Source organism: Argiope bruennichi, chromosome 10 (genome assembly GCF_947563725.1).
Source record: "Argiope bruennichi chromosome 10, qqArgBrue1.1, whole genome shotgun sequence".
NCBI classification, from domain to species: Eukaryota; Metazoa; Arthropoda; class Arachnida; order Araneae; family Araneidae; genus Argiope; species Argiope bruennichi.
This window is the reverse complement of record NC_079160.1, coordinates 98,808,789-98,821,023: the sequence shown is the minus strand read 5'-3', so window position 1 is coordinate 98,821,023 and position 12,235 is coordinate 98,808,789. Positions and strand designations below refer to the sequence as shown.

Sequence of the window (12,235 nt, the reverse complement as noted above, 5' to 3'; positions counted from 1 at the left end):
TGCATTAAAAGAACGAGAATGTTTAAGGACTACTGTCTTCATGCAAGATGGTTCACCACCTCTCATTGCTCCACCAGTGATGGCATTGCTTCGTGCCTATTTTGAAGATCAACGGGTAGTTTAAAAAAGTTTTACAACTGCCTGGCCTCCGCGTTTTCCGGACTTGAATCTCTATGATTTCTGGTTGTGGAGAATCCTGAAAGATTGTGTCTATGGAGGAAGCATAAGGTCTCTGCATGAATTGAAAGCAAGCATAACACATCATGTTGCTGCAGTTGATTGAGAAACCCTTCGTGCCACTGTTGAACACGCCACAACACGCTTTGGACATGTGCTTGACGAAAATGGAATGCACATTGAACATATATTGCAATTAAATAAAGTTTTTAAGTTCCAAATTGTGTTTTTTGTTTTTCATGCGCCGCTTTCTCACCTGGTGGTTGAAATTTGAACTAATTTTTTTTATTGTAGATTTGTGTTCCCTATGATCCATACAATCTAAGTAACAAGTTTCTTCGACATTCTTCTACTAGAGCGGACACTACGTAAGTCTAAACAGGGTAACTTTAATTATAACCACCCTGCATATACTTCATTCTACAGTCTCAGATATTAGAAGAATATTCCTCATGACGAATTTCATTAAGGTTCGTAATCGAGATTATTTTTATTTCGGTTACGAATAAAGATAATTTTTCATCGGAATCATTTTCGCTTAATAGTTTCATAAACGAATTCAAAACTACTTGATAAACAATATAAAGTACATACTCCAGGAAAGACTAAAGGGGCTAAAACGATTTAAATATTACGAAACCCGTGCCAGTCAACTCAAGAGACTTTCGGACGAATTTCAATGCAAAAACGAAACTGGATATCATTTGAAAGATGTGATATTCCCCTCTGGAATATTATCAAATATTATGCAATATGTTTATCTAGTAACAATATTTCTTTTATGACAGAAAGTAAACGTTTTATGAATATTATTTCGAAAACATCTTATTCCTCAGCCCTTGTATTTACTCTTTTTATTTTTCTTAGCCTTGGTGATGACAGTTTTCGGAAAATGGGTTAGTAGGTTATGCAAGCTCATAATGTTATTTAACATCAGAGTTACAAATATTTATTTTTGTTCAGGAAAAAAAAATGGAAACTTATTCACAAAGAACAGTAATGTCTGTAATGTAAATATGTTTTACATTAAAAATAATCTTGTACATAAAATAGACTCTTTTATATATAAATGCAAATTATGCAAAATTTATCCCTTTCTCCTACTAGAAATAAAATCTGTTACCCAGTGGGAGTGATTTTTCCGAAAACTTTATCTAATTCTCCAATACAGATCTTATCTGTGCCCCCGCCCCCTCCCACATAAAATTGTGAATCTTAAATAAAGCAACGGAGGCTTGACATAGCTTTCGTGAACAATACTCAGGAAATATAATACTTATGCGTGAATCTTATACTATTATTGCATCCATTATGTAAATATGAGTTTTTGGATTGCTTTTTCCTCATCCGAACTTGTGTACCAAATTTAATCTGTCTAGCTCTTTACGCTTTGTAGTTATCGAGTTCACTTGCACTAGAACAGTCAGACATCCAGACTTCCTCTAAAAGGGTTTTTACTTTGAATTTGATAGAAATTTCAAATTTTGTGTAATGGTAAATTTCATTCATTTAGCTCTAAGAGTTCTTGAGTTATCGTGTTCAAGAAAAAAGTAAAGATTCGACAAAATTTCGATTTTAAATTTTTTGACAACTACAATTTTCCTCCTTACTTTGCATACAAGAAAAAGCAAAAGTAAATGATGGATTTGCAAAGTAAATAAAATATAATGGTAGTTAATAATAATAAAAAAATAATAAATTAAAACTTATTCACTATTTTTAATTATTAAAAGTAAATAAATAATAATAATAAAAATAATGCAATCAGTTATTGAAGTTTATTTTGAAATTCTTTGAAAATATATGTTTATATTTGTATGTATATGTATTATAGTAATAATATGAATATCTTGATTTAATTAAGAATTTCTTTCCGTAGTAGTTTTAAAATTTTTAATATGGCATTTTAAACTCAATTTTCGCATTTAAAGTAATTTAAAATTCATTTTTAAAAAAATAAGAAATGGAATCTTTTATTCATTGTATATTTACCGAAAGATAAAGTTCTTAAATTTCGATTAATGGCAGTTACGCTAAATTCTTTGTTGAATAAAACATTACGTGATCAAATATAACACAAAATAAAAAACTTCACAAAGGCTTAAAATTTATTTTATTACATAAAATCAGTATTGTTTATACAAATGATACATACTACAAATCGCCATCCTATTTACACAAGTACTTAAAATATTAAAATACCATTTACATTAATATGAGTCATGTTTCGTCCCAACAATAAGCAGATTCCGATACTATCCGATCAACAGATGAACCAGAACTGATGAATGACTTTGATAGTAGAAAAACAAAAGCACACACATCTTGATTACGAATGGATTACAGAAGATAAACAAGATGATGAATATTTTAAAGATACAGTATTTCTATTATTTCAAGTTCAGTAGTAGGTTAAAACTTTGAGAGAGAATATATCACACAGTTAAATATCCTATATATAATTTTAATACATTTAAATAAAACTGATACATTTGAAAATGAAATAATTTTAAACATAGTTTTTGCCAAGCAAAAGAAAAGATTTTACCTCCGCCGCGGAATGATTCTAAATTGGTGCAATCGCTCAAACTTTGCTTTACATGCAGTCTATTTGAATTATTTCTCATACCTATCAGTACAAGATATTATAAGCTGTCTCCATGTTATTTTTAGATATTCTGAGTAGCAACAATATTTAGCAACATTATTGAATATTGTAGCAACATTATTGAATATTCTAATAATATTGTTGAAATATTGTTGAATATTGTAGCAATATTGTTGAATACTATAGCAATATTGTTGAATACTATAGCAATATTGTTGGGCACTTTGTTCTAATAAGAACATAATATTATTTTTACGTAATTAAACGTTTTTAAAAATTGAATTATTATGCAGGAAAAAATCTTTCTGAAGAATCAGTAAGGAACCTAAGATAATAATTCAATGAATTATGTGCCATTATGAAAAATTATGTGCAATTCTTTGTGCCATATTCAAAATGACAATTATTTATAACAAATGACAATGATCAATATATTAAGGATTTTACATTATTTAAAAATCTATACAATTTCTATAAATTATTATTTTTTTACTTCTTTCAAAATCTAATTTTCTATTAAGTTATACATTTATAACTCTTTTGAACGATGATCATTTCTAATACAGTAATCATATACAAGAATTAAATGTATTCTATTAAAGATATTGTTCTTAGGCTAATACAGTGTTATGATTGCCTATTGTAATCTTGAATTTTCTAAATTCTCAGGAGAATGTTAACAATAAGTTTATGACTTGAATCTTTTTCTTTAGAAAACTATCATTGCGATCGGTGATTATTCTTTACGCGATGGTTCTTGTTGACAATCAAAATATGTACAAATCACTTTCGCTTTTGAAAAATAATTGAAAACTTATATTTTTTTTTAAGAAACAATTATTATTTGTCTTTGTTAAGAAAGGATCTAAATTTTGAATAATTTATATAAAATCTGCTTTTCTTTTGAAACTTTTCAAATAAAAAAGAATCATTCAGTATTTTGTTTTAGTATTTTTTAAAAACAAAATGCTTCTAAATTTGTTTCTGATTACTTATCAAATTCTTATTAAATTTCTTTTTTATTTTTACAAAAAAAATTATGTATGGCAAAAGCATCATAAACATACTGTACGATGATTAAAAATTAGATTTCATCATGTCAAATATTTTAATATTAAGAAAAAGACATATTCATAAAAATCGATGTTAAACATTCCTTTTGGGTTTTGGTCCAGTGTATAAAGCATATTTCAAATAGCACCAATACAAGGCATTTCTTCTATAAAACTTTTTCATTTGTAGTAAAGCATTAAAACTCGAACTCTTTTTTTTTTTTTATTTATTTTCAATCGTTTACCGAAACATTCAGATTCTGTAGATATAAGCAGAAACAGGCTTAGTCTTTCTCAGCCATTATCAATTATCCATGAAATAAATTGTTCATTCTAAAGCCATCCTTTGGAAATAAATTTTATCTCTCACAATACTGGTTCTTTACTAAAAAATAAATGTGCAAATCTGGTCGTAAAAGATTTTTCTTATATCACGCCACTAAAATTAACTATTATAGTAAAAAATTCTCGAAGAATGTTATCTAAAAAGTTTAAATTAGAGACATGTTTTTAAGGCTTATGTTTCATATAAAACACCGAATATTAAAACTACATGCTACAGAGATACATGCGTATTTACAGAGTACAGACTAGAAGATGTATTTTTATGTATTAAAGAATGAGTTTTTAATCCATACTAAAAGTGTTCAAAGCAAAAAATGTTGTTATAGAAAATGAAATATATAAAAATAAAATTTCAATTTCTACCAATAAGAAATTATATTATTTATGCGATGATCTGATGATTCAGATCCATATTTTAGCTTACGAAATTTTGAATGTTAAGCCTAAGTTGATGGTCAGGCAATTTACTTTATGATCTTTCATAATTGAAACTGAAGATAGAAAAATAAATTTAAAAAATTGAAAATGAACATTAGGGTAATTAAATTTGATTTCTTCATTCAAAACTTGACAAGTATTATCAAAAAGAAAAATGCATTATCAAAGAGCATATATTTTTGGAAAAAAGGAAATTCAATCATCTTTTTATTGGTTTATGGATTTAGAGGTTAAAATAATTCGAAATCAGATTGATTATTAAGAATAATATACAGTCTTATTTATTTTGTTAAGGTTATTGATTAAAGAAGCATTTTTATATATTTTTTTCTTTAAAATATAGTAAACTTTTGAATGAAAAAAAAAACTTTCGGAATTTCTAAAAGAAGTTTTATAATCAATTATTGTTTCATAAAACATCTTCCAAGCGATAAAAATATTCAAAATTCCTTTACTTCAGGTTTTATTATCAAAGACAAATATTATATTAATAAGGAAATTAATATACTTATTAGAAAATTAAAAAAAAAACACACACAAGCAATCATTTACTTAAAAAGTAATGCCTTATTCAAGACAGTTCACACGAAATATTATTATATGTACAGCCACTAGAAATTCCACTCACCAACATAAAAGTAAACTGTTAAATATTTACAAACAAAAAGTCTTAAAAAAACATAAAATATTGATCCACTTTGGTTTAAATCACGAAGTGTTAGTTCACCTTGTAAGGCACTGAGGCATTTTCATTTCAAGAAAGTTACAAAACATGCAAGTTGTCGCAGGATTTGGATTTCATACAAGCTTTTCTCAGGATTTTTTTGAGAACTCCTGAGGCCTTGAGTCCGCCTGAGTATATTGAGGATCTGCGTCCGTGCGAATCCCGCTTTTTCCTTAGTTTTTCAGCAACTTTAGCTTTAATGCGAATTTGGCTGAGCGTTCCAACGAGTAATTCGTCTACTTGATGATTAATGGCGACAGAAGTTTCGATGAATTTGCAACCTCTATCCTTTGCTAAGGATTTGCCTTCTGTAAAGAAAAAAAAATACTTTTGTGATATTCTTTATTATGTAGAACTAAGAATTTTATATATTTTTTAACACGTTAACTGTCATGATTGATACCGTCATTCAGACCACTGTCTAATAAGATGCTTACTTATTTAATCTTTTGAAATTGTAGTAGAGAACAAAATATCTAATTAGTTAGCATGTATGAATCACAGGTGATTCACATGCTGAGCAACGTGTTAAATCAAGGAAATATAAACTAAACATCGGCTTGTTCTACTTGCATCAAATTCTACATTGACTAAGAACTTTTGCTGTCACATGAATGTGAGTGACATGGCAGTCAGCGTGTTAAGGAAATACATAGCATTCTGGACTTGAAAATAATGAGAATGAGTTTCGAATTCACAATATTTTAAGTAAATCCAGCAATTATTAAAATGATTTGTTTCAGTTGTGATATAATATTTATTTTCGCAAAGGGATTTGCTCTCTTTATTAGGGTTTGAGTGTTCGAGGAAGAAAATGCAGTTGAGATGTTGGTACCTGATGACTACTTAAATTCACGAAGAAGACATAACTCATTTCAAATATCATCATTTCTATAATTAAACTGAAAATGATAGAGATTTGTTTAGTTTCATTCTTAATGTTAACAACGATTCAAATATATATTTTAATTTTTTTTTTCTTATGGTATCGCGCCGTTTATTTTATATAAAAATGTCTAATCGATCATACTGTTTAATAAATATTTTCTTTGTTACGGAAAAAAGTTTTTAAATTGAAATTTGAATTTTGTATTGTATTTAAATTTTTTAATTGAGCATTTGCGAAAACTAAACGAAATCTAAATTAAAAATGATTAAAAATTAATTTTTAAAGTTTCAAGAATTCGATTTCAAAAGAGTTTATTATAACCCATGCTTTAAAATTAATTATAGAATCTTCGATAAAAAAGCAATGGAAATCTATTTCAAAAATAAAAATCTAAATTAAAAATCCTCTTTATTTTTATTTAGACATTTTTAAAAATCTAATATCTTAATAATTTAAATAAAAAATAATAAATTTGTAAATTTTTGGAGTTTGATAAGTGTGAAGATAAAATAAAACATGATTTTTTTGAACAAAATAAAATATTTTTTTTGTTGAAGATTCTTTAATTTGCTTATGTTTTTAAATAATTGTGACTTCAAAGGAATTGAAATTTAATTTTGAGATTAATTTTACAATTAAAGCTAATTTTTTATAACATTTATGGTTTTATTAAATTCTTCGCTAATAAATCTTCGCTAATAAACTTTTCTTCTTCATTTCAAGTAATTTAGAAAAAAAATTCAATTAATCAATTATCAAATTATTTAAAATTAGTTGAAAAATTATAGCTTCTATGATGCATATTTAAATCATTGCGCCATTTAGGGTTAAGTTACGAAAATGCGAAGTTAATTTCAGTTTAAAATTATATCACCATAAAATCAGCATTTCACCAATTGCATAAAAAACACAGCAAGTTCAGAATTCTCTTCCTCTTAAACAGCATTACATCAAGTAGAAAACATTTATCGTCACCTTCAAATCAGCTAAACAATGCTATGACTAATCATTCTTTTTTTAAACAAAGTCATTGTGTTTTTTTTTTTCTGGTATTGTATTAGTCAGACTGAATACGGAAGAAAGCAATATCTGAATGCATTGAAGTTACGCTCACCTTCCGTCGAAACCACTCTTAGACGGGCCAAGTCTGTTTTGTTGCCAACGAGGATTACAGCCTTCGAATCAATGTGTCTCTCCAGCTGTGAGAGGAAATGTCTCGCCTGTGAGAAACTTTTCCTGTCAGACACGGAATAGATGATGACGAAGGCATCGTGTTCCACGGAGTCAGTTTTCAGTGTGTAGGCCTGAAAAAAATAAAACACATTGAAAAAATCGCATTTTGTTATCATTTTTGTTGTCAATTAGTAGTATTAAGTACATGAAGATAATAAGCATCAGCGAATAATAAAAACCAAAGTATTATTTGTCGATAATTTAATTCCACATTAGAGAAATGATTATTTTCTGCAACAGTTGTAGGACCTAAATAAATTAATTTTAGAATTTTACAAAAATGATTAATAATTTGTTTTGAATTTAAATGTTTAAGTAAAATTTTTTTTTTAAATTAATTTATAAACCAAGTTTCTCTAACTAAAAATTATCCATATTAAAATTATAAATATAGAACTAAGGAATTATTATTATTTAATTTAATAACACATTTTAATTCATTAGATTTTTATTTCTTTAAAGAATTTTTAATGAAAATTATTTTTAAGAAACATTTAAGAATATATATATATTTTTTTAACTAAGAAGTATTTACTGAAAATCTTTTCAAGTCAAAAATGTGATATATAAATGAAATTAATTGTTAAAAATATTATCGAAAATAATTTATAAAGGAAAACAATTCCTATTGCAAATAAAATATTTCGTACTTAAAGGTTAAAATAAAGTAAAACCAAAAAATGAATTAAAGTTTTAGTCTAAAATTGTACCGCAGTTTATAAATTATTTTCCGAATGGTTTAATGGAATGTTACTGAAGTAAATATAATGGTAATGGTTTTATGAATACAATAAAAATATCAATGAAATAAAACGCACAGAAAATATTTATATTCACTTGATGAATCTGAATTAATTTTCAAGGCATTTGAAAATGCAAAGACGAATAAATGAATAAGAATGAAATAAAAATATATCGCGAGAAATTTTAATAACAAAAATATTAAAAGTAAAGATAAGTAGTAATTAATATCTCCAAAATAATAAAATTATTTTTTTTCATTTTGAGGATCACAGATTTCAAATATTGCAACTGCAATTTTACTAAAATAGAACTGTTTGATAAACATTGCTTGCAAAGATTTAAATTTTAAAATAGCAGCTCACTTCCAAGAGAATCAACTGTTTTTAGTAAAGTTTAACTTAACATTTAGAAGAAATGCATCATAGTTACGTAAAAATTGACGTCGTTGAAGTTAACATGCTAGGTATTTAAAATAAACTAAAAAAAATCAATCTTTAATAAAACATTTTCATTTTATAAATGATTAAAGCTTCCATTATATTTAAAAAATATAAATTAATTATTTATTTTAGATTATTTTCTGAGCTTGAACAGGAATAGTTACGTCGAATATGAAATACCTAAATCATTTTTATTCAAAAAATATAAATAAATTCATTATTTTTCAGCTAAATAAACATGAAAATAACACATTAAAAGGTTTCTGATTGATTAACATTTAACATGAGAATGATTTTTCTCAAAAATTTCTCTATTTCATTTAAAAGTGTTACTTATAAATGATAAATATTTCATACAATAATACTTTTCAAAAATATGAACCAGTAAGGAAATTAAAATAAAGAAAGTTTTCATAGAAATGATAAAACTTAAATCTTACATTTTGATCATGGAGTGTTTCTTCGTCAAATTCCATCTGAGATTCTTCATTGTTTAAGTTCACTGTTATCATCTTATCGATTTCTCTATCTAAAAACATAAATTTAAATTGTATATGTATACACTTAAAAGTAAAATAACGCAATAATAAAATTGATCATACTATGAGAAATAAAAAAATTAAAATTTGTGCAAATATGTTAATTGGCAATAATATTATCTAAGAATCCTTCCAATACATTGATAGGATCAAGTAAATTATGATGATGATTCATATATTCAGAAATAAAATGTGAATTTTGTCCTTTACTATAAAAAAAATAAACTTTTCTCCTTTGAAGTATAATAATATGAGTTATACTATAAACTTTTATATGATTTATTACCATAAATAAATTTACAGGCAAACAGTGTTTATTTGATAATTTAAAAAGTTTGAGGAATTTTAAAGCATTCTTTTTTCAAATGAAAAGATAAATAAGATTTTATTTAAAAACATCTCGATTGTAGAAGTCTTGACATTATTTTTATAAATTGTAAATAATATTAAATATTTTCATTTCCAAACTATATCTTGCAGTATAGGAAATAAAATACTCTAACAAAACAGTGAACATCGTTAAAAAGATAAATTATAATAGTGCAGATGATTTGATAAACTCTATGTAAAAAAATCGTTTGTTATTTTTTAGTAGAAACGGAATTACAGACATATAAACAACAACAATGTTATAAATTTATAACATTCTTTACGATAAATATTTTTTAAAAAATACTGTCGCAATTCATATGATAATTATTTGTCTTTCTATATTTACGATTATATAATCCATTGAGTTAAAAATGAAAACAAGTTTAAATACAATGACTTTGATTATTTTGATTAGAATATTATAAGATTACATTAAATTTTTAAATTAATATTGAAATTGATTTTCGTTTATTTCGGTGGAAAGGAAAAATATCAAATATTGTCATGCACAAAATGAATGAATTAATTATAAATTACGTATACCGACAATAAATATTTCTTACAGAATATGCAAAATATCCCCAATAACAAAAATAAATTCAAATAGATAAAGTTAACCTTAGTATTCTTATAAAATATAAAAAGTTCTATTTTATGTGCAAAACCATTTAAATTAAATAATGTTTGTAACAAAATCATAATTTAATATTTAATTTGCATAATAAGGCATTTTTTTTTAAATGGGAAATCTTACCAATTGTGAAATCATCATCACAGATATAATCTGATGTCAGGAACTGTTTCCACATAGATGACTTGCCAACACCCGAGGCTCCTACTAGCAGAACCCGGTACGATTTCTTTTGGTCTGAAATATCTCTTTCCTCATCACGTAGAGGTGACGGCTGTTCTGTTGTTTCAGGAATTGGTGAAGTTGCTTCTTCTGAGTCAGCAAGACCAGGAACATTAGAATTCGACCTGGACCTGAACGAATCTCCACGATTTATAACTCCTTTGGAAGTGACGCTGAAATTCCTCAATCTGAAGTAGTCAGACTCGTCTCCAGGCAATGGCAATGATCTATTGGAGACAGTTCTTTCTTTCACTTTGGTGCCACAGTGATTTGCCTCGCTAGGAATGCTGGAACCTCTGTGTCTTTGCCTTTCGGCATACTTTTTCACAGATTTCACTGAATAAGATCTTGATACTCCATCTCTGGAGTCAGACATTGTCTTGATTGACTGAGAGGTAGGCTGTACCTTTGGCGAAGCTCTGGACAATCTTCTATAGAGGAGACCATTACAGTCTTTAGGATCGCTGTCATTTAGTTGCAAAGGACGGAGTACCATCTTCCTGTCCTCTTTGACTGGCCACTCACTGTATCTCCTTCCTCGTTTGTCTTTCATAGCGGAAGCTAGACTTTCATAACTTGTGTCGGACTGGCTACGGATTACATTATGGATGTCTGGCATAAGAGACATCTTTCTATAATCTGACATTGGCGTCATTTTCGACGACTGGAATCGTCTCTCTGATTTCTCGAAAACTGAAAATTTACCTTTAAGCTCTACTGATGGTAATCACTTGCTTCTTTTGCGATAATTGAGAAATCATCTGAAAAGAGGGAGATGATCTTTATATCAACTGATTTATTTCACTCCTGAAATGGAAGAAAGTGAGATCAAGCTCCAAATATATCAATCAGTCAGGGATCAAAAATACTCCTTTGGAAATATAGTCCAAATAATCGAGCTAATATGACTAATATTGCTAGTTAAATTCTTAACTAGAAAACTCTTCTAAGCTCTATATTCGATTCTTAGACAGTATTTATTCTATTACAATGAATAAGCGATGCTCTCTAAGTGTATCCCTCCGATAAACTCTCGGCTCCGGCGGAAGACTGGATTTTAAAACTCGCTGATAAAGAGTGGGATGTGAGCGTGAAGATTGCCTCCTTATATTTATAGCTCAGAGGCGATCCGTTACGTCACTCTTGACGTCACAGACAGTGTCGACGGCTCCGCTCAGAGATCACGTGACGTGACGTCATCACGCGAGTGGGATGCGGAGGAGCAAATGGGAGGATGGAGATTGCACGTGAATCTCCCAGTCCAAAAAGAGGGAGGAAAAGTTACGGGAAAGAGAATAAAAAAGAAATGTGACAGCAGCACTTTTCGTTTTCTCTTCTTTCTTTTTTTTTTTTTTTCACTATTCATTAGTTCTCTTTTCCAGTGCGCTTTTGCTGCGGTTGGGCGCGTGGCAGGAGCTGGTGCAGTTGCGTGAATTTTCTAACAGAAGCCCCCTCTTCCTTTCAACCTCCCTCCGTACGCCCTTCTAATTTCTTTTTTTCTTGGAAACTTTTGTTTTCACAGCAATAATTAGGGACTCGCGGGAAGCTGAGGTGGCGCAGGATTCATGAATCTCCCGGGTTGAGATGACATTTCGGATTTAATTTTGACACTTCTTGGCGTTTATTTTCTTTATATCATTGTTTCGTTTTGCGTCACAACGCGAAAGTGCTTTTCTTTTTTCTCAGAATTCGGCTTTCGTAGAAAATCGTCTTTGACATTTCTGACCTCGATTTTCTGACTAGACAAACTGTAGAATGTTGTCTGCCTGCGGTTTTCATGCAATGATAATTATATCATAAAGGGTTCGTTAACCCAATGTG

General features: G+C 28.0%; 1 protein-coding gene across 1 annotated transcript; it reads right to left on the bottom strand.

Moving 5' to 3' along the window:
* Window positions 1-2,273: 2,273 nt before the first annotated feature.
* On the bottom strand, window positions 2,274-11,504 carry LOC129988971 (GTP-binding protein REM 1-like). The gene is made up of 4 exons (XM_056097268.1): window positions 10,316-11,504; window positions 9,091-9,179; window positions 7,348-7,537; window positions 2,274-5,652 (listed from the first exon to the last, which is right to left on the bottom strand). The coding sequence occupies exons 1-4, from the start codon at window positions 11,067-11,069 to the stop codon at window positions 5,384-5,386; spliced, it is 1,302 nt and encodes a 433-aa protein (XP_055953243.1). The 5' UTR covers window positions 11,070-11,504; the 3' UTR covers window positions 2,274-5,383.
* Window positions 11,505-12,235: the final 731 nt, after the last annotated feature.